Below are 23,400 nucleotides of genomic sequence, written 5' to 3'. Positions count from 1 at the left end.
TTGTTTTTATTGCCTCCGCCAAAAAGGTTTTATATACTTGGTTTGGCGCTTGTTTATCAGCTGGATTACAAAAAAAAACGTTTGGCCTGGTACTTTTTAAACTTAGTAAAAGGTTGAATAACCCCAAACCGGTTGTGACTGGAACATGTAAGAAAATCATTAAGTGACATTTTGATTTTAACCTACTTATTCTACCCTTAAATGTGCAGAAGGGTGAAGCATCTGAGTCAAAGGATGGACACACGCTTAATTGTTCACTCAACTTCCTTCTGGTTGTCAAAAGTGACCGTGTTGTGTCAGTAACATATCATAGTTAGCGGTGCCTTTAGTGTCTTTGCTGGCAGGAAGACAACACATGCATTACAGTAAACTACATAACAACAGCCAGTATACATCACATCAGCTGTAAACACACCTTCACCCACAGCAACGAGTGAGCGATCAACTCGTGAACTTTGAATCTTCCATTGTAAGATTTAAAATATATACATGTCAAAGCAGGGAATAGACAACACCTGTTTTTACGGTAGAAGTACATGTGCTTGGAGTGCATTGTGAAGTCCCTGAAGAGTGTTAAATGTGCTGCAGGTTTCCACTACAATCAGTACACACACACACGCACACGCACGCACACACACACACACACGCACACACACACACACGGAGGGAAGTGCTCTGTAATGGCCGCTGGACGCTTCCCAGAGGAAGAGGAACACTAATGCACTGCGGACATCCCCTAAATACTGATTCACGTGTCTCTCTCACTTACAGCCGGACAGCACTTACTGTCCCCTCCGCGTGTGTGTGTGTGTGTGTCCTCGGGGAGCAACAGAATCAATACTCATTGTCCAGACACTCACTTGTCCCGTTCTGTCTCTTCTCTATTTCCCCCCCTCCCCCCCCTCTAACTTTAAACCCACCATCTTTACTCCCATCTCCATCTCCGCCCCAGTTTCTGAATGCATTCGTTTCACGTACTTGGGCGGAAAATGACGTCGCTGTGTTTGTCCGAGTCCAGGATCTTGGCGAGGTGGGAGGCTACGGAGTCTGCATACTGAGTGATGTGGACCTGAGAGAGAGAGGGGGAGAGAGAGAGATACTTGCGGTTATTATCCTTGACGCTTTGGCAATATTGGTCACCTGACATTCATGCCACTTAAGAATATTGAATTGAGAGAGGGTGGAGGTTTGTTCCTGGGATGATTTGAGACAGTACCACCTCAAGTAGGGAAGACTATTTTAAAGTAGGTCTTGACATTTTCATCATGCGACTGGATATAAATCTCCGTCCTTTTGACCACTTTGAGTAACCCTGACGTCCAGCAAACTGTCCTTCAAACTAATGCAGCACTTTCTATATTTTCGAGATGTTTTGAAAGCCGTCTGCTGATCAGTTTAGTGCTGACAACTAGGTTACATTTCATCTTCCTAAACATGTACCCTTAACACCGAGCTGAGGTCTGGACATGTGATATTTTATAACGGATCTGAAGAGTGATAGTATTTCTTATATATCTACACACATTTTAATGGTAGGTGTTGTTTCTGTCGTGGTGCAGAAACATTTATTCGGGTGGGTGTATTATGCCTGAATCAGTCATTTGAAAATAAAGACAGAATAGTCTGACAGTACTGACAGCACATTTGATCCACTTGTACGCATTCAGCCAAAAAAGACCTTTTAACTAATTGACAAAGGACTGATGGCATCCTTTAAACTGGAAGAACACTCCATTTCCCCTCCATCATTCACGAAGCCAATGAATGAGTTAGTGGATAAAAACTGGCTGTGAACGTGCTGTAATAAAAGCATGCCCTGAAACCACCAGAAAGAGAGGTTTGAACCAGCTTCAAATCAAAATACAGAGCAGCTCTCAATCAGTTTCTACCCCCCCCCCCCCCCCCCCCCCCGCTTTAGGGCTGATTGCCTCGGCTGCCAGCTGCCGGGTTCAATTGATCCTCAGTGGATGCTTTCCAATGTCTTTTCTTGGAGCTGTGGAAGCTAATGTAGAGACACCATCTGTCAAAAAGGCAGACAGCTTCCCGAAAGTAATTTACCTGCAGAGGAGAATCGAGGCTGTCGTCTTCCTTCACCGTCGGGGTGCGTCTGGTGGTGGTGGGCACCTCGTACGTCATCACACTCCATCTGAACACAAACACACACACTCTGTCAATGTCACGCGACTATACTCACACGGTTTATCAGATTGACATAGGAGGAAGGACACGGGGGGTTTCTCAATGTCGAGGAAGGTGCTCCAGAGCCACTATTTCAAGCATACTAGAGTGCCGCCGGAAGGACCGTTCCAATGTCCAGCATACTTGGAATTCTACCGAGGCCGGCGTACTTCGTAGCGAGACATTTCGAGGACTCCGCGGTCTTAAAATCCCCACAATGCTTTGCGCACGGACCAATAACCAAATCTTTGGCGGAAATCGTGCTCCATTTAAGGCGGGGCCTCGTATATGACGCACACCTGCTAGCCTGTTCCACCATTCTTCCTTTTCCGAGGCTAGGAAGGATTCTTGTTGTTAATTTGTTGCTTGAAAAGGATTTTGCTTACAAGTTAGAGGAACATGTCGGGAAAGCTTTTAAAAATGTGCAAAAAACGGTGCTATAAATGTCCCGTGACGGTGCAAAATGTTTTGATAAATGGCGTTAAAAGAAAGTGCTGACTGCTTCTAAAAACAGAGCTTAAAATGGTGCTAAACTGTCCTAAGACTAGTGGCAAACTGTGCTTAACATGCTGCTAAGAAGAACAGTGCTAAAATGGCGATGGTGCTAAACTAAACTACAACTAGTGCTAAACTTAATTGTGCTACATAGTGCTAAAAGCGGAGCTATACGGCTGTTTGCTTTCCCCTCTCAGGCCTCACCGGTCCAGCATCTTGGTGGTGGCTCTCTCCAGCTTCTCCAGGATCTGCAGCAGCTGGGCGTCGTCGTCGCAGAGCCCCCCCCAGCCCAGCACGCGGGCCAGGTCGTTCCCCGTGCCCAGCGGCAGCACGCCCAGCTGGCACTGCAACGGAGAACAACATGTCATCAGAAACGGATCCTCTCCACTCCCGTGTTAAAGCTGAACTAAGTGACTGTGAACGTGCGGTCGGAGAAAGTCAGGTCGAATCTTGTATACAAGTGAACAACATCACACGTGGTACCCCTTAACATTAACACATGTTTCTTTAATCAAATATGACCTTGAATTATTCAAACCTTTTTGACACGGCACTTCAAATTAAAAACTATGTTATCCGTCATGGCATTGGTTAAGTCAGATTAAATCCATGACATTATTTAATCAGATGAGTGTATCATTGGTAGTGAGGCATGACCTACCTCACTTTCTCTTCGCTCCCGTCCCGTCTTTTCTATCTAATGTTTAAATACCACCTTATTCATCAAAACCTACAAAGGCCTGGGCCGCTCACTGAAGGTATATCGCCTCATAAGTTAAGTTGTGAATTGGAAAAGTAAATCCAATGTAGGCAAATTATTCTTGATACTTGAAAATGCTGTTAGAAAAAAATATCTCAGCTCTCCAGAGGGTTTCATTTATTGTGTTAGCAGCTCGTTTCTTAAAACAGAAGCTTCAGAGGGAAATATAATAAGAGGAACTATGAAGGGTATATTTCAAGCTGGTTGGTAAATAAGTTATCGGGCTTTTTTGTTAGAACATGTTTTCAACTTTAATCGACTGAATGTTTTGAAAAGTGCGCTTTTTAACACATGAATACTACTGTGTAATATATTTGAACATATATATTTAAGAAGTACAATATAAGACAAGCAGAGGTTCATTATAGTTAAGTCATTATACTTTTTGTGTGCGAGGGCCGACTCAAAATGGTCCGCGGGCCGTAGTTTGGACACCCGTGATCTACAGCAACATATTACAAAATGTGTCGTACTTCTAATAGAGTTTTTTATCATCAGCATTATAGGTAACTTGCTGCTTTCTCTTGTCTTCAGTGTTTTCGACAATTACCTGACTATTATATCACCCCCCCCCTCTTCCTCCCCCTCCTCCTCCTTTTCCTCCTCCTCCTCCTCCTTTCTGCACTCACCTGTTTATGGAGGTTGAGTTTATCGAGCTCTGAGAGCACCCAGCCCACGCTGCCGTCTCCTCCGCACACCAGGATACGAAACGTCACAAACTTCTGGAAAAGGCGCAGGCTGAGGGGAGGAAGAGGAGGACGAAGAGCACACAGTGTTAAGAGGTGCATGTGAGGAAAAGGCAGCACAGTTACAGCACGCATTGAACCAGTCGTGACGGACTACAAACTCCCACTACTGAAAAAAGACTTTTCAGCAGCACACTGTATGAGCTTATGTTTCCGTCGGTTAATTCTGTGCATTACTGATGCCAAGACATCGCCTTTATGAAACAAGACAACTGACAAATGTTCTTATTCCAACACCATTTTCAAGAGGTTTTAGTGAACAGAGCCTCGTTTTACAAATACTTCGTTACTGGACTTATGTACATCTTTCTGGTATCAGTGCTTTACTCCACTACTTATTTTTCTGACGACTTTTTACTTTGACTTCTCACATGTTGAACACAAATACCTGTACTTTCTACTTCTTACATGTTGAACTCAAATACCTGTACTTTCTACTTCTTACATGTTGAACACAAATACCTGTTGAACTCAAATACCTGTACTTTCTACTTCTCACATGTTGAACTCAAATACCTGTACTTTCTACTTCTCTCATGTTGAACAAATACCTGTACTTTCTACTTCTCACATGTTGAACTCAAATACCTGTACTTTCTACTTCTTTCATGTTGAACACAAATACCTGTACTTTCTACTTCTTACATGTTGAACTCAAATACCTGTACTTTCTACTTCTTACATGTTGAACACAAATACCTGTACTTTCTACTTCTCACATGTTGAACTCAAATACCTGTACTTTCTACTTCTTACATGTTGAACAAATACCTGTACTTTCTACTTCTTACATGTTGAACTCAAATACCTGTACTTTCTACTCTCATGTTGAACACAAATACCTGTACTTTCTACTTCTTACATGTTGAACTCAAATACCTGTACTTTCTACTTCTTACATGTTGAACAAATACCTGTACTTTCTACTTCTTACATGTTGAACACAAATACCTGTACTTTCTACTTCTTACATGTTGAACTCAAATACCTGTACTTTCTACTTCTTACATGTTGAACTCAAATACCTGTACTTTCTACTTCTTCATGTTGAACACAAATACCTGTACTTTCTACTTCTTACATGTTGAACTCAAATACCTGTACTTTCTACTTCTTACATGTTGAACTCAAATACCTGTACTTTCTACTTCTCACATGTTGAACCCAAATACCTGTACTTTCTACTTCTTACATGTTGAACTCAAATACCTGTACTTTCTACTTCCACATGTTGATGTAGAAGAGACGTGAAGAAGAGGGGACACATGTTGATGAAGAAGAGACGTGGAGAAGAGGGGACACGTGTTGATGAAGAAGAGATGAAGGACCATGTTGATGTGAAGACATGAAGAAGAGGGACACATGTTGATGTAGAAGAGACATGAGGAAGAGGGGACACATGTTGATGTAGAAGAGGGACACATGTTGATGTAGAAGAGACATGAAGAAGAGGGGACACATGTTGATGTAGAAGAGACATGAAGAAGAGGGGACACATGTTGATGTAGAAGAGACATTAGGAAGAGGGGACACATGTTGATGTAGAAGAGACATGAAGAAGAGGGGACACATGTTGATGTAGAAGAGACATGAAGAAGAGGGGACACATGTTGATGTAGAAGAGACATGAAGAAGAGGGACACATGTTGATGTGGAGGAGACATGAAGAAGAGGGGACACATGTTGATGTAGAAGAGGGACACATGTTGATGTAGGAGAGACATGGAGAAGAGGGGACACATGTTGATGTAGAAGAGACAATAAGAGGGGACACATGTTTATGTAGAAGAGACATGGAGAAGAGGGGACACATGTTGATGTAGAAGAGACATGGAGAAGAGGGGACACATGTTGATGTAGAAGAGACATGAGGAAGAGGGGACACATGTTGATGTAGAAGACATGAAGAAGAGGGGACACATGTTGATGTAGAGGAGACATGAGAAGAGGGGACACATGTTGATGTAGAAGAGGGACACATGTTGATGTAGAAGAGACATGAAGAAGAGGGGACACATGTTGATGTAGAAGAGAATGAAGGAGAGGGGACACATGTTGATGTAGAAGAGACATAGGAGAGGGGACATATGTTGATGTAGAAGAGACATGAAGAAGAGGGGAGACATGTTGATGTAGAAGAGACATGAAGAAGAGGGACACATGTTGATGTGGAAGAGACATGAAGAGAGGGGACACATGTTGATGTAGAAGAGACGTGAAGAAGAGAGGACACATGTTGATGTAGAAGAGACATGAAGAAGAGGGGACACATGTTGATGTAGAAGAGACATGGAGAAGAGGGGACACATGTTGATGTAGAAGAGACATGAAGAAGAGGGGACACATGTTGATGTAGAAGACATGGAGAAGAGGGGACACATGTTGATGTAGAGAGACATGAAGAAGAGGGGACACATGTTGATGTAGAAAGACATGGGGGACACATGTTGATGTAGAAGAGACATGGAGAAGAGGGGACACATGTTGATGTAGAAAGACATGAAGAAGAGGGGACACATGTTGATGTAGAAGAGACATGGAGAAGAGGGGACACATGTTGATGTAGAAGAGACATGGAGAAGAGGGGACACATGTTGATGTAGAAGACATGAGGAAGAGGGGACACATGTTGATGTAGAAGAGACATGAAGAAGAGGGGACACATGTTGATGTAGAGACATGAAGAAGAGGGGACACATGTTGATGTAGAAGAGGGACACATGTTGATGTAGAAGAGACATGAAGAGAGGGGACACATGTTGATGTAGAAGAGACATGGAGAGGGGACACATGTTGATGTAGAAGAGACATGGAGGAGAGGGACATATGTTGATGTAGAAGAGACATGAAGAAGAGGGGAGACAGTTGATGTAGAAGAGACATGAAGAAGAGGGGACACATGTTGATGTGGGAGACATGAAGAAGAGGGGACACATGTTGATGTAGAAGAGACATGAAGAAGAGGACACATGTTGATGTAGAAGAGACATGAAGAAGAGGGGACACATGTTGATGTAGAAGAGACATGGAGAAGAGGGGACACATGTTGATGTAGAAGAGACATGAAGAAGAGGGGACACATGTTGATGTAGAAGAGACATGGAGAAGAGGGGACACATGTTGATGTAGAAGAGACATGAAGAAGAGGGGACACATGTTGATGTAGAAGAGGGACACGTTTTGATGTAGAAGAGACATGGAGAAGAGGGCCACATGTTGATGTTGAAGAAGAGGGGACACGTGTTGATGTAGAAGAGACATGAAGAAGAGGGGACACATGTTGATGTAGAAGAGACATGAAGAAGAGGGGACACATGTTGATGTAGAGGAGAACATGAAGAAGAGGGGACACATGTTGATGTAGAAGAGGGACACATGTTGATGTAGAAGAGACATGAAGAAGAGGGGACACATGTTGATGTAGAAGAGACATGAAGGAGAGGGGACACATGTTGATGTAGAAGAGACATGGAGGAGAGGGGACATATGTTGATGTAGAAGAGACATGAAGAAGAGGGGACACATGTTGATGTAGAAGACATGAAGAAGAGGGGACACATGTTGATGTGGAAGAGACATGAAGAAGAGGGGACACATGTTGATGTAGAAGAGACGTGAAGAAGAGAGGACACATGTTGATGTAGAAGAGACATGAAGAAGAGGGGACACATGTTGATGTAGAAGAGACATGGAGAAGAGGGGACACATGTTGATGTAGAAGAACATGAAGAGGAGGGGACACATGTTGATGTAGAGAAAGACATGGAGAAGAGGGGACACATGTTGATGTAGAAGAGACATGAAGAAGAGGGGACACATGTTGATGTAGAAGAGACATGAAGAAGAGGGACACATGTTGATGTAGAAGAGACATGAAGAAGAGGGACACATGTTGATGTAGAGAGACATGAAGAAGAGGGGACACATGTTGATGTAGAAGAGACATGGAGAAGAGGGGACACATGTTGATGTAGAAGAGACATGAAGAAGAGGGGACACATGTTGATGTAGAAAGACATGGAGAAGAGGGGACACATGTTGATGTAGAAGAGACATGAAGAAGAGGGGACACATGTTGATGTAGAAGAGGGACACATGTTGATGTAGAAGAGACATGGAGAGAGGGGACACATGTTGATGTAGAAAGACATGAAGAAGAGGGACACATGTTGATGTAAAGAGACATGAAGAAGAGGGGACACATGTTGATGTAGAAGAGACATGGAGGAGAGGGGACACATGTTGATGTAGAAGAGACATGAAGAAGAGGGGACACATGTTGATGTAGAAGAGACATGAAGAAGGGGACACATGTTGATGTAGAAAGGGACACATGTTGATGTAGAAGAGACATGGAGAAGAGGGGACACATGTTGATGTAGAAGAGACATGAAGAAGAAGGGACACATGTTGATGTAGAAGAGACATGAGGAAGAGGGGACACATGTTGATGTAGAAGAGACATGGAGAAGAGGGGACACATGTTGATGTAGAAGAGACATGAAGAAGAGGGGAGACATGTTGATGTAGAAGAGACATGAAGAGAGGGGACACATGTTGATGTGGAAGAGACATGAAGAAGAGGGGACACATGTTGATGTAAAAGAGGACCGTGAAGAAGAGAGGACACATGTTGATGTGGAAGAGACTGAAGAAGAGGGGACACATGTTGAGGTATAAGAAGAGACATGAAGAAGAGGGGGACACATGTTGATGTAGAAGAGACATGAAGAAGAGGGGACACATGTTGATGTAGAAGAGACATGAAGAAGAGGGGACACATGTTGATGTAAAAGAGACGTGAAGAAGAGAGGACACATGTTGATGTGGAAGAGACGTGAAGAAGAGGGGACACATGTTGAGGTAGAAGAGACATGAAGAAGAGGGGACACATGTTGATGTAGAAGAGACATGAAGAAGAGGGGACACATGTTGATGTAGAAGAGACATGAAGAAGGGGGGACACATGTTGATGGTGGAAGAGACATGAAGGAAGAGGGGACACATGTTGATGTGGAAGAGACGTGAAGAAGAGAGGACACATGTTGATGTAGAAGAGACATGAAGAAGAGGGGACACATGTTGATGTAGAAGAGACATGAAGAAGAGGGGGACACATGTTGATGTAGAAGAGACATGGAGAAGAGGGGGACACATGTTGATGTAGAAGAGACATGAAGAAGAGGGGACCATGTGATGTAGAAGAGACGTGAAGTAGAGGGGGACACATGTTGATGTAGAAGAAGACATGAAGAAGAGGGAGACATGTTGATGTAGAAGAGACATGAAGAAGAGGGGACACATGTTGATGTGGAAGAGACATGAAGAAGAGGGGACACATGTTGATGTAGAAGAGACATGGAGAAGAGGGGACACATGTTGATGTAGAAGAGACATGAAGAAGAGGGACACATGTTGATGTAGAAGAGACATGGAGGAGAGGGGGACACATGTTGATGTAGAAGAGACATGGAGAAGAGGGGGACACATGTTGATGCAGAAGAGACATGAAGAAGAGGGGACACATGTTGATGCAGAAGAGACATGGAGAAGAGGGGACACATGTTGATGCAGAAGAGACATGGAGAAGAGGGGACACATGTTGATGCAGAAGAGACATGGAGAAGAGGGGACACATGTTGATGCAGAAGAGACATGGAGAAGAGGGGACACATGTTGATGCAGAAGAGACGTGAAGAAGTGGATTTTGCATAATAGGGGACCTTTAAATCTGCACTTTGCATTCAACACAATTCCTTATGAGGTGTCACGTCCTGCTCTGCACTCACATTGTCCTCCTTGGTGCCCCCCCAGAAGTTGATGCCTCCTGCGTAGCTGGGGATGTTGAGAACAGCCAATCCCTGAAGACTGGGCAGAGACATGGGGACGCCGTCGCACTGAAGAGACAGAGAGGGGGTCAGACAGAGAGGGGTCAGACAGAGAGGGAAAACACACGAAAAACACCCCAAATATTCCCAATTCTCCGCGCGTCTGACCTCCAGGTGGACCCTCTGCTCCAGGTTCTTGTACGTCTTCTGGACCAGCTCTTTGGTCCCCAGGACCCCGTACCACATCATGTTTTTAGTGCGGCTGCTGCAGGGCGAGACAGGAGGATTACAACTACAATACACACTTTCATTTTGGCGTCGAAGAAACGCAATACCGTTTAATACCGTCATAGCAATAATGCTATGAAAAGCTATTGCTATTAAGACAACATATTTAATATTTGTAGTTTTGGCGTGAACATTATAGATTCCTTGTAGATCAAGAATTACATCCGGCCCGCGACTTCATTTTATGCGGCCCCGCAAGAGCTTGCAAAGAATGTAATACGTTTATTATACGATTAAATGCCGCTTTACAGAATCAGGTTTCCCATGAACTACATGTCCCACAATGCATCTCGCTTTGTGACATGCGCACTGAAGAGACTTGCAATTATTTGCTTTCAGACGTAGTTAATTACTAAGTCATTATCCTATCCGATAATAATCCAGTTCAGGGGCAGTAATGTAATATAACACATTATTTTATATATATTATATATTTATATATATTTTATAGAGTTACAACCGGCCCTTTGAGTGCAACCATAATGCTGATGTGGCCCGCGATGAAATTGAGTTTGACACCCCTGCCTTATAGCGTTATCTTTTTCAGTGGGCACATGCTAAAATGAAAAATACATATTTAAATTGAAACTGACTTTCACTTGAAGCTTTGAAAATATGAAATGTCCCGGACCCATATGCAGACGACTTGATGTCCCTGCGTCACGTATAACCCGTTTTATTGAGAATGTGAACGAATAAAACGCCTCAACGTCTCCGTGCGTCCATACCTGCATTTCTTCGGGTGCTCGTCCCTCTTGTTGTTGAACTCCAGGGAAATCTTGGCGTCCAGGCCGATGCCGAAGTAGTTGTTCATCACACACTTCTCTGAGCATTGTCTGCAGCCACGGAACACATGTGGTTTAATAAAGTGTGAAAAGAATTCAGTATGTGAAGGAAACAGATTGAGAGACTCACACAGTGTCCTCGCTGAAGGTGACCGTGTGGAGGCTCTCTGGTTTCTCCAGGACGATGGGGGAGGCGGGACTTAAACTCCCTGGACCTGGAGGGAGGAACGATCGGTCATTTTCATGTTTCGAGTTTCCATGTCAAATTGGAATTATGAGTGTTTTCTTTAAGGCACGTTTATTTATCTAGCACTTTTCAACACAAGGCAATTCAAAGTGCTTTACGACAATGAAAGACGACACACATTAGAAACATGACAAAGCAAAGATAATAAAACATGAATACAAGTTACAGCGCAGTGTGAGATGAGAATAGTTCAATTAAAAGCAAGTCTTCAGCCTGGATAGAAAAGTAGAGTTCTGGTAACCCCTAACCAAATTCTCACGTTCCTCTACCCCAGTGCTTCTCAAAGTGTGGTCCGCGGACCACTGGTGGCCCGTGACCGCCCCCTAGTGGTCCGTTAGTATATTGGTAAAATTTCACATTTGAAATAAATACATTTATTTAAGTTTTTCGCACTCTCGCGGGAATATCTCCGCAATGGAACGAGCTTACGTTTCACTTTCGATTGCATGATATAGCCCAGATAAGCGCCTTCGTCACACATGTTGCCACTTGTTTGTACCATTTTCAGGCGATTTGTAAAAAACGATGTGTTTTTGGATATTTGTGGAGTTAGGTGGTCCGCGAGTGTTTTTTTATTGGTTAAGTGGTCCTTGGTATGAACAAGTTTGAGAAACACTGCCCCCTAGTCTTCCTGTGGAATGATAGGCGAAATAACTTCAACGAAAACCGAGTTGTCTTCAAGCCGTTGTGACAAAATGCACCCGTGTTCATTTCCCAAAATGTACAATAGTGCGTTTTCTTGTGTGTCCCTTCATCTCAAACCCCGCTGAGTTGAAACCAACGAGACACTTACCTCGCCTTCGCACAATCTGCATTTTCATTTACGGCCATCAAACACTGGGATATTCTTCCAGTTGGAATGAAAGTGTCACCTGTCCTGACTTCAACTCTCTTATGGTGCAAATACATTGATATTAAGCAACCAGTCATGCCAACATTAATTACACTGTAATCTGAGTTTTGCAATTTGAACTGTAACTTTATTGACCTGTACTTAAATCACGTTTTTAATTGTTTGTGTGATAGAGATTATGCAATGTTTCTTGATTGTTATGAACCTGCCTGAGGACCGCAGATGGAAATGAGCTATAATCTGGCATCTCCTCTCTTTTCTGAGATGAATGTATGCTGAAATAAAAGCATAATATACACTCACGTGGCTCGGCGTCCTTTAGCTCCTCGCTGTTCTCTCTCTTGATGGAGGACGAGGAGGTAATCCTCTGGACCTGCGTGTGTCGGTTCTGCTCGTCCACAACTGAAACGACCACGTCATTGGATTATTTATTTACTTTTTTTATTGTGAGAGCATGTATCAAAAGTAGTCTTCACTCTATAGAGAAATAGGTAGAGTAACAATGTAAGTAGTACTTAACACCAGGGCAAACTACATCTCACACAGACAGAAGACAAACAAATAGATACATAAATACAGTTAGGACCCCTCCCAAATGCAAAAGTTTAATCAGTAATGATTTGGAATGTTATCCTCTTAACACAAAAGTTTCTCGTACCTTTCTCGGCCTGCTCGATGATCTGCCGCAGGGCTTTCTTCAGGCTGTTGGCCCGGAGCATCAGCTGCTCTTTGGACCGGTACGTCTTCCTCTCCGAACCCGACTCCCCCCCGCTCTCCATCGGGCTCGAGTCCCCGCTCTCCTGGATCGGCACCGAACCGGCTGGCACCACCTGGAGTTCACAGGAAACATGCTCTAGCTGTTGCAACACATGTGTACTGTTATTGTGCTCCGAACGTCTGGAACAAACTACCGGAAACCTAGAGGTCCTCTGAACATGTGTATTTCCACTTGTATATTTTACACATGTATATATATTGTTTATTTTCTTAAACTTTTTACATTTTGAATGCTATTTTATTTCTGAAATATTTTGGACTGTTTATTTCTTGTGTCTTAATTTCTACCTGCCTGCCTACCGACCGACACCTACCTACCTACCTACCTACCTACCTACCTACCTACCTACCTACCTACCTACCTACCTACCTACCTACCTACCTACCTACCTACCGACCGACCGACCGACCGACCGACCGACCGACCGACCGACCGACCGACCGACCACTCTTCAGATGTCTAAAAAAAGACGAGTGTTTTCTAGCACTCTCCTGTAAAGGCTCAGGTTGAATGGGGGCGGGGATTTAAAAGCTCGCTGGTGTTTCAGCTGAGGAGGAACATTTTCAACCCTCTCCACATTCAGGATGTCAGAAATATAATGTGTTAGTCGACTCTGACGAAGATATCTGGAAGCTATATTTAGTGGCTTATTGAGCAGACCAATGAGGTTTAACTGTTATGAAAACTCGTTTTTAACAACGTATGAAACGGTTATTATGTGTAATGGATTCCAGACATAGAAAAACATGTGCAATCAAATACATATTTTGAAGTAAAAGCTCAAAGACGTATTTTTCCACTTGTAAATATGGACAATTCTTTAAAAAAAAAATCATGCATTAGGTTTTAGATCAGTCTAACTTGCAATACCAGTTTCATCTTAAAGAAGCAGGTTCTGTCCCTTTCACAGGCTGCACAACACACACACACACACACACACACACACACACACACACACACACACACACACACACACACACACACACACACACACACACACACACACACACACACACACACACACACACACACACACACACACACACACACACACACACACACACACACACACACACACACACACACACACACACACACGAACACTTTCTTATACTGATGAGAATGCCAAGTCTACTTCAAATGACAGGTGTTGTTGTTACCTGAGCCTCCGCCTCCTCACTTAAGGCCTTGACGAGGGAATCGAGCTTCTCATTCAGCAACGAGCACTGAGACAGAAAGAGACAGAAGCTTATTTAATTGTAACTACAATGCTCACTACAATGATACGACTGCTAATGGAGAGACAGAGAAACCACGATTACCAATAATCATTGTTGTCGGGCTTCACTGCAGAACAAGGGACGACATTTGACTGAACTGATGGATCAATGCGAACATATTGTTGACCAAGACACGGCAGAAGACCGAGTATCACCTTTTTATGAGTGGAGTATTTCCCCCAATAATACATACACTATTAAAACGGTAACATTTTGAAATTAAAATGGTACTAAAATCCGTAATATCCACAAAACGCCCCAAAAAGATGCTTTTCAAGGCTATTTTTGATTATTTTAAATAGTGTTTAGCTTGCCAGTCTTAATTCCCACGTAAACTAGAATCTAATAATGTGGAGAATGAGTGAAAATGTAAATAATATGAAAAGGAAAAGTGACATTTATCCATCAGCATGATCCTACTTTCTGTACACACACCGACACGGCCCACTCCTTAAAGCTACCGTTATACAAGCTCTTACATAATGAACGATATCTCACACACATACACACACACACACCCCCCTACACACCTTCTTTGCCATGGCGTCTGCCTCCTCCTTGTTCTCCGTCGCTCTCTCGTACGCCTTCCCCACCTCCGCCACAAAATCATTCACCGTCCCACACAGAAACCTGAGGGTCGACAGGATGACACGTTTCAAATGCAACAACATCCACAGGGTAGCATATTCCAAATTCAGTGACTCACGGTGCGGTCACAGTGTTTGACGATCTCACACACACACACACACACACACACACACACACACACACACACACACACACACACACACACACACACACACACACACACACACACACACACACACACACACACACACACACACACACACACACACACACACACACACACACACACACACACACACACACACACACACACACACACACACACTCTTGTTTCATTATCGCCTACCTGCCTCCACACACTCTCTAATTACTCACAGCTGTTTCATCGCCGCGGTGTGACTCAGCTTCTTTAAATTCACTCATGCTTTGTTCGTTTTGAAAACCCTGGATCCGGTTCATCGCTGCAGAAACCCATTGTCCTGAATTATGAATCATGTCCTCATTCTTCTTATTTACAGGTGTTTGATTGCACACTTGATTGTGTCAACTAGCTCCAGGCGGTTTTTGAAGGCATGCCCTTGGACTTTGTTTGCTGATTATTGTGCAACGGTCTGTTCGACAGGAGCTAAATTAATCATTTACGCAGGGGCGGTTCTAGGGGGGACCAGGGGGCCAGTGCCCCCCTAACACTGACCTCTGACCCCCCTGTGGCCCCCCTAACAATGATTTTTTTTTTTTTTTTTTAAATGTATATTTTGTGGTACTCGGTTTGTCAACAACCGCAGGATTTTGTTGCTGTAATGTGAGATTGTGCAGACACCCTTATGTAAAGTAGAGATGTAACTGTTCATTGCCTTTATTTTTATATAAATATGGTGTTAGTGCAAACATGGCACTATAACTTAAGCTGAAGCTAACAGCAATAACTATAAGATATATCTGAAATAAATAAGTGTACTGAAACAAATACCAATAATAATAATAATAATAATTCCTTACATTTATTATAGCGCTTTTCCAGTGCTCAAAGCGCTTTACAGATACACATTACACATATTCTTTTTACATGCAATGGTCACTGTGGACAATACCCACAGGAGCAAGTTCAGGTGAAGTGTATTGCCCAAGGACACACGGCTTTACAGACGCAGCAGCGGCGGGTTTCACCCCTTGATCTGATGAGCATTGCACAGCGCACTGCGCCACACCGTCCCAATAACTGTATTGCATTGTTTTCTTATGCGCAATTACTTCATACTGTCTAGTTCTCTTTTTCGTCCTGCATTTATTGTGCCCCCCTCAGAAAATAACTGGCCCCCCTCAGAAAATAACTGGCCCCCCAGTCAAATTGGTCTAGAACCGCCACTGCTTTTGCGGTTGTTTAAGAGCGGCATGGATGATGTTCGAAAAATACACTTATTTTGGGAGTCAACTTATATTTGTGTCCTCTGAAAACATGTCGACTTTAACCTACTATTTATACCCTAGAATGTGTTTAAAATGTCCATTGACAACAACGCTTTGTTCTCCTTATCTCACTTCCTTGTTTTTATTGCCTCCGCCAAAAAGGTTTTATATACTTGGTTTGGCGCTTGTTTATCAGCTGGATTACAAAAAAAAAACGTTTGGCCTGGTACTTTTTAAACTTAGTAAAAGGTTGAATAACCCCAAACCGGTTGTGACTGGAACATGTAAGAAAATCATTAAGTGACATTTTGATTTTAACCTACTTATTCTACCCTTAAATGTGCAGAAGGGTGAAGCATCTGAGTCAAAGGATGGACACACGCTTAATTGTTCACTCAACTTCCTTCTGGTTGTCAAAAGTGACCGTGTTGTGTCAGTAACATATCATAGTTAGCGGTGCCTTTAGTGTCTTTGCTGGCAGGAAGACAACACATGCATTACAGTAAACTACATAACAACAGCCAGTATACATCACATCAGCTGTAAACACACCTTCACCCACAGCAACGAGTGAGCGATCAACTCGTGAACTTTGAATCTTCCATTGTAAGATTTAAAATATATACATGTCAAAGCAGGGAATAGACAACACCTGTTTTTACGGTAGAAGTACATGTGCTTGGAGTGCATTGTGAAGTCCCTGAAGAGTGTTAAATGTGCTGCAGGTTTCCACTACAATCAGTACACACACACACGCACACGCACGCACACACACACACACACGCACACACACACACACACGGAGGGAAGTGCTCTGTAATGGCCGCTGGACGCTTCCCAGAGGAAGAGGAACACTAATGCACTGCGGACATCCCCTAAATACTGATTCACGTGTCTCTCTCACTTACAGCCGGACAGCACTTACTGTCCCCTCCGCGTGTGTGTGTGTGTGTGTGTCCTCGGGGAGCAACAGAATCAATACTCATTGTCCAGACACTCACTTGTCCCGTTCTGTCTCTTCTCTATTTCCCCCCCTCCCCCCCCTCTAACTTTAAACCCACCATCTTTACTCCCATCTCCATCTCCTCCCCAGTTTCTGAATGCATTCGTTTCACGTACTTGGCGGAGGAAATGACGTCGCTGTGTTTGTCCGAGTCCAGGATCTTGGCGAGGTGGGAGGCTACGGAGTCTGCATACTGAGTGATGTGGACCTGAGAGAGAGAGGGGGAGAGAGAGAGAGATACTTGCGGTTATTATCCTTGACGCTTTGGCAATATTGGTCACCTGACATTCATGCCACTTAAGAATATTGAATTGAGAGAGGGTGGAGGTTTGTTCCTGGGATGATTTGAGACAGTACCACCTCAAGTAGGGAAGACTATTTTAAAGTAGGTCTTGACATTTTCATCATGCGACTGGATATAAATCTCCGTCCTTTTGACCACTTTGAGTAACCCTGACGTCCAGCAAACTGTCCTTCAAACTAATGCAGCACTTTCTATATTTTCGAGATGTTTTGAAAGCCGTCTGCTTCAGATCAGTTTAGTGCTGACAACTAGGTTACATTTCATCTTCCTAAACATGTACCCTTAACACCGAGCTGAGGTCTGGACATGTGATATTTATAACGGATCTGAAGAGTGATAGTATTTCTTATATATCTACACACATTTTAATGGTAGGTGTTGTTTCTGTCGTGGTGCAGAAACATTTATTCGGGTGGGTGTATTATGCCTGAATCAGTCATTTGAAAATAAAGACAGAATAGTCTGACAGTACTGACAGCACATTTGATCCACTTGTACGCATTCAGCCAAAAAAGACCTTTTAACTAATTGACAAAGGACTGATGGCATCCTTTAAACTGGAAGAACACTCCATTTCCCCTCCATCATTCACGAAGCCAATGAATGAGTTAGTGGATAAAAACTGGCTGTGAACGTGCTGTAATAAAAGCATGCCCTGAAACCACCAGAAAGAGAGGTTTGAACCAGCTTCAAATCAAAATACAGAGCAGCTCTCAATCAGTTTCTACCCCCCCCCCCCCCCCCGCTTTAGGGCTGATTGCCTCGGCTGCCAGCTGCCGGGTTCAATTGATCCTCAGTGGATGCTTTCCAATGTCTTTTCTTGGAGCTGTGGAAGCTAATGTAGAGACACCATCTGTCAAAAAGGCAGACAGCTTCCCGAAAGTAATTTACCTGCAGAGGAGAATCGAGGCTGTCGTCTTCCTTCACCGTCGGGGTGCGTCTGGTGGTGGTGGGCACCTCGTACGTCATCACACTCCATCTGAACACAAACACACACCTCTGTCAATGTCACGCGACTATACTCACACGGTTTATCAGATTGACATAGGAGGAGAGGACACGGGGGGTTTCTCAATGTCGAGGAAGGCTGCTCCAGAGCCACTATTTCAAGCATACATAGAGTGCCGCCGAAGGACCGTTCCAATGTCCAGCATACTTGGAATTCTACCGAGGCCGGCGTACTTCGTAGCGAGACATTTCGAGGACTCCGCGGTCTTAAAATCCCCACAATGCTTTGCGCACGGACCAATAACCAAATCTTTGGCGGAAATCGTGCTCCATTTAAGGCGGGGCCTCGTATATGACGCACACCTGCTAGCCTGTTCCACCATTCTTCGTTTTCCGAGGCTAGGAAGGATTCTTGTTGTTAATTTGTTGCTTGAAAAGGATTTTGCTTACAAGTTAGAGGAACATGTCGGGAAAGCTTTTAAAAATGTGCAAAAAACGGTGCTATAAATGTCCCGTGACGGTGCAAAATGTTTTGATAAATGGCGTTAAAAGAAAGTGCTGACTGCTTCTAAAAACAGAGCTTAAAATGGTGCTAAACTGTCCTAAGACTAGTGGCAAACTGTGCTTAACATGCTGCTAAGAAGAACAGTGCTAAAATGGCGATGGTGCTAAACTAAACTACAACTAGTGCTAAACTTAATTGTGCTACATAGTGCTAAAAGCGGAGCTATACGGCTGTTTGCTTTCCCCTCTCAGGCCTCACCGGTCCAGCATCTTGGTGGTGGCTCTCTCCAGCTTCTCCAGGATCTGCAGCAGCTGGGCGTCGTCGTCGCAGAGCCCCCCCCAGCCCAGCACGCGGGCCAGGTCGTTCCCCGTGCCCAGCGGCAGCACGCCCAGCTGGCACTGCAACGGAGAACAACATGTCATCAGAAACGGATCCTCTCCACTCCCGTGTTAAAGCTGAACTAAGTGACTGTGAACGTGCGGTCGGAGAAAGTCAGGTCGAATCTTGTATACAAGTGAACAACATCACACGTGGTACCCCTTAACATTAACACATGTTTCTTTAATCAAATATGACCTTGAATTATTCAAACCTTTTTGACACGGCACTTCAAATTAAAAACTATGTTATCCGTCATGGCATTGGTTAAGTCAGATTAAATCCATGACATTATTTAATCAGATGAGTGTATCATTGGTAGTGAGGCATGACCTACCTCACTTTCTCTTCGCTCCCGTCCCGTCTTTTCTATCTAATGTTTAAATACCACCTTATTCATCAAAACCTACAAAGGCCTGGGCCGCTCACTGAAGGTATATCGCCTCATAAGTTAAGTTGTGAATTGGAAAAGTAAATCCAATGTAGGCAAATTATTCTTGATACTTGAAAATGCTGTTAGAAAAAAATATCTCAGCTCTCCAGAGGGTTTCATTTATTGTGTTAGCAGCTCGTTTCTTAAAACAGAAGCTTCAGAGGGAAATATAATAAGAGGAACTATGAAGGGTATATTTCAAGCTGGTTGGTAAATAAGTTATCGGGCTTTTTTGTTAGAACATGTTTTCAACTTTAATCGACTGAATGTATTTGAAAAGTGCGCTTTTTAACACATGAATACTACTGTGTAATATATTTGAACATATATATTTAAGAAGTACAATATAAGACAAGCAGAGGTTCATTATAGTTAAGTCATTATACTTTTTGTGTGCGAGGGCCGACTCAAAATGGTCCGCGGGCCGTAGTTTGGACACCCGTGATCTACAGCAACATATTACAAAATGTGTCGTACTTCTAATAGAGTTTTTTATCATCAGCATTATAGGTAACTTGCTGCTTTCTCTTGTCTTCAGTGTTTTCGACAATTACCTGACTATTATATCACCCCCCCCCTCTTCCTCCCCCTCCTTTTCCTCCTCCTCCTCCTCCTTTCTGCACTCACCTGTTTATGGAGGTTGAGTTTATCGAGCTCTGAGAGCACCCAGCCCACGCTGCCGTCTCCTCCGCACACCAGGATACGAAACGTCACAAACTTCTGGAAAAGGCGCAGGCTGAGGGGAGGAAGAGGAGGACGAAGAGCACACAGTGTTAAGAGGTGCATGTGAGGAAAAGGCAGCACAGTTACAGCACGCATTGAACCAGTCGTGACGGACTACAAACTCCCACTACTGAAAAAAGACTTTTCAGCAGCACACTGTATGAGCTTATGTTTCCGTCGGTTAATTCTGTGCATTACTGATGCCAAGACATCGCCTTTAGGAAACAAGACAACTGACAAATGTTCTTATTCCAACACCATTTTCAAGAGGTTTTAGTGAACAGAGCCTCGTTTTACAAATACTTCGTTACTGGACTTATGTACATCTTTCTGGTATCAGTGCTTTACTCCACTACTTATTTTTCTGACGACTTTTTACTTTGACTTCTCACATGTTGAACACAAATACCTGTACTTTCTACTTCTTACATGTTGAACTCAAATACCTGTACTTTCTACTTCTTACATGTTGAACACAAATACCTGTACTTTCTACTTCTTACTTGTTGAACTCAAATACCTGTACTTTCTACTTCTCACATGTTGAACTCAAATACCTGTACTTTCTACTTCTCTCATGTTGAACACAAATACCTGTACTTTCTACTTCTCACATGTTGAACTCAAATACCTGTACTTTCTACTTCTTTCATGTTGAACACAAATACCTGTACTTTCTACTTCTTACATGTTGAACTCAAATACCTGTACTTTCTACTTCTTACATGTTGAACACAAATACCTGTACTTTCTACTTCTCACATGTTGAACTCAAATACCTGTACTTTCTACTTCTTACATGTTGAACACAAATACCTGTACTTTCTACTTCTTACATGTTGAACTCAAATACCTGTACTTTCTACGTCTCTCATGTTGAACACAAATACCTGTACTTTCTACTTCTTACATGTTGAACTCAAAATACCTGTACTTTCTACTTCTTACATGTTGAACTCAAATACCTGTACTTTCTACTTCTTTCATGTTGAACACAAATACCTGTACTTTCTACTTCTTACATGTTGAACTCAAATACCTGTACTTTCTACTTCTTACATGTTGAACTCAAATACCTGTACTTTCTACTTCTTTCATGTTGAACACAAATACCTGTACTTTCTACTTCTTACATGTTGAACTCAAATACCTGTACTTTCTACTTCTTACATGTTGAACACAAATACCTGTACTTTCTACTTCTCAATGTTGAACTCAAATACCTGTACTTTCTACTTCTTACATGTTGAACACAAATACCTGTACTTTCTACTTCTTACATGTTGAACTCAAATACCTGTACTTTCTACGTCTCTCATGTTGAACACAAATACCTGTACTTTCTACTTCTTACATGTTGAACTCAAATACCTGTACTTTCTACTTCTCTCATGTTGAACACAAATACCTGTACTTTCTACTTCTTTCATGTTGAACACAAATACCTGTACTTTCTACTTCTTACATGTTGAACTCAAATACCTGTACTTTCTACTTCTTACATGTTGAACTCAAATACCTGTACTTTCTACTTCTTACATGTTGAACTCAAATACCTGTACTTTCTACTTCTCACATGTTGAACACAAATACCTGTACTTTCTACTTCTTACATGTTGAACTCAAATACCTGTACTTTCTACTTCTTACATGTTGAACTCAAATACCTGTTACTTTCTACTTCTTACATGTTGAACTCAATACCTGTACTTTCTACTTCTTACATGTTGAACTCAAATACCTGTACTTTCTACTTCTTACATGTTGAACTCAAATACCTGTACTTTCTACTTCTCACATGTTGAACTCAAAATACCTGTACTTTCTACTTCTTACATGTTGAACTCAAATACCTGTACTTTCTACTTCTTACATGTTGAACTCAAATACCTGTACTTTCTACTTCTTACATGTTGAACTCAAATACCTGTACTTTCTACTTCTCACATGTTGAACTCAAATACCTGTACTTTCTACTTCTCTCATGTTCCAAACAGCTGGTTCCTTTAGTCTGAATGTGTGTTGGTGCGTGATCATTATTCTGTAGAGTCACTGCGTGCCTATTGGTTGGAACACGATCCGTGTATCCATCACTTCCTGGTCTTCTCTAAAGAAGAGGGACCAATGGAAACGTTGTCATGTTGCCGTTGTTCAGCATGGAAACATTCATTAGCTAACAATGACATTATTGTTCTATTGATATAAAGGGAGGTCAGGTACTCTTTAAAACAGCTGCTAGTTACGGTACTTTTTACTCGAACCCCATAATTCTTTACTTTTACTTGAGTAAAGAAGTTTAGTCAGTACTTCTACTTTTACCAGAGTATTTTTAAACATCTGTACTTCTACTTGAGTAAAGGATGTGTGTACTTTTGCCATCTCTGCTTCTAAGTACCGTACTATGATGACGACGGACTCACACCACTGGAGCTTCAACGACTACAACAATTATTTCATTATTCATAAAGGGATTACAATGGTCTTGTACCCGAGCTCTGGTCCTCCGTTCATCAGGTCGAAGACTTGAGCCGGGTTGAGAAGCTGCTTGAACTTTCGGAGGAACTTCACCCCCTGGTTGTCTCCGCTTTTAGAGTTCACGAGGACCAGCAGAGGGCTGGAGCACGAGGCTGAGGTGGCGTTCCAGAAGCCTGAAAGAAAATGAATAACAAAGGTTTTAATGGTAAAGAAAATGGGAAAAGTTCCTTCAGGATAAATAAAGTCGTATCTTATCTCTCTGTTGAATACATGTTGAACAAGCTGGAGAACTGTGACCAAAGTGTACTTTTTTTTGTTTTTTTTTAAATATCCATAATATGTAGAAATAAGACAAACGCTGTCCTAAGAACTTTCAACAACGTTGCAAATATGAATCT

General features: G+C 42.7%; 2 protein-coding genes across 2 annotated transcripts in view; both read right to left on the bottom strand.

Annotated features, from left to right (window-relative positions):
• LOC117463558 (diacylglycerol kinase delta) overlaps positions 1–23,400 on the bottom strand; it is a 113,752-nt gene that overhangs the window by 25,883 nt on the left and 64,469 nt on the right. Inside the window, exons 11-23 of the mRNA XM_034105871.1 lie at positions 23,016–23,175; positions 20,432–20,540; positions 19,252–19,391; positions 18,432–18,519; positions 17,353–17,444; positions 14,769–14,868; positions 14,119–14,184; positions 12,839–13,010; positions 12,484–12,582; positions 11,211–11,295; positions 11,024–11,131; positions 10,176–10,272; positions 9,969–10,076 (exon numbers count right to left, since the gene is read on the bottom strand). Of these exons, the coding sequence (XP_033961762.1) occupies positions 9,969–10,076; positions 10,176–10,272; positions 11,024–11,131; positions 11,211–11,295; positions 12,484–12,582; positions 12,839–13,010; positions 14,119–14,184; positions 14,769–14,868; positions 17,353–17,444; positions 18,432–18,519; positions 19,252–19,391; positions 20,432–20,540; positions 23,016–23,175 (1,424 nt within the window). The remainder of the gene's footprint in view (positions 1–9,968; positions 10,077–10,175; positions 10,273–11,023; positions 11,132–11,210; positions 11,296–12,483; positions 12,583–12,838; positions 13,011–14,118; positions 14,185–14,768; positions 14,869–17,352; positions 17,445–18,431; positions 18,520–19,251; positions 19,392–20,431; positions 20,541–23,015; positions 23,176–23,400) is intronic.
• On the bottom strand, positions 971–4,370 carry LOC139435765 (diacylglycerol kinase delta-like). Its single transcript, XM_071206615.1, has 5 exons — positions 4,357–4,370; positions 4,063–4,171; positions 2,878–3,017; positions 2,059–2,146; positions 971–1,069 (listed from the first exon to the last, which is right to left on the bottom strand). The coding sequence occupies exons 1-5, from the start codon at positions 4,368–4,370 to the stop codon at positions 971–973; spliced, it is 450 nt and encodes a 149-aa protein (XP_071062716.1).

The sequence above is a fragment of the Pseudochaenichthys georgianus genome, chromosome 18 (genome assembly GCF_902827115.2).
Source record: "Pseudochaenichthys georgianus chromosome 18, fPseGeo1.2, whole genome shotgun sequence".
NCBI classification, from domain to species: domain Eukaryota; kingdom Metazoa; phylum Chordata; class Actinopteri; order Perciformes; family Channichthyidae; genus Pseudochaenichthys; species Pseudochaenichthys georgianus.
The sequence above is the reverse complement of the archived record's forward strand: the minus strand, read 5'-3'. Positions and strand labels throughout refer to the sequence as shown.

What these genes read in the sequence shown, in the direction of transcription:
- LOC139435765 (XM_071206615.1), bottom strand. An exon ending in AACTCAACCTCCATAAACAG is followed by an intron (nt 3,018 to 4,062) that starts GTGAGTGCAGAA and finishes TCTCCGTTGCAG; the next exon opens with TGCCAGCTGGGCGTGCTGCC. An exon ending in GCCTCGATTCTCCTCTGCAG is followed by an intron (nt 1,070 to 2,058) that starts GTAAATTACTTT and finishes TCTCTCTCTCAG; the next exon opens with GTCCACATCACTCAGTATGC.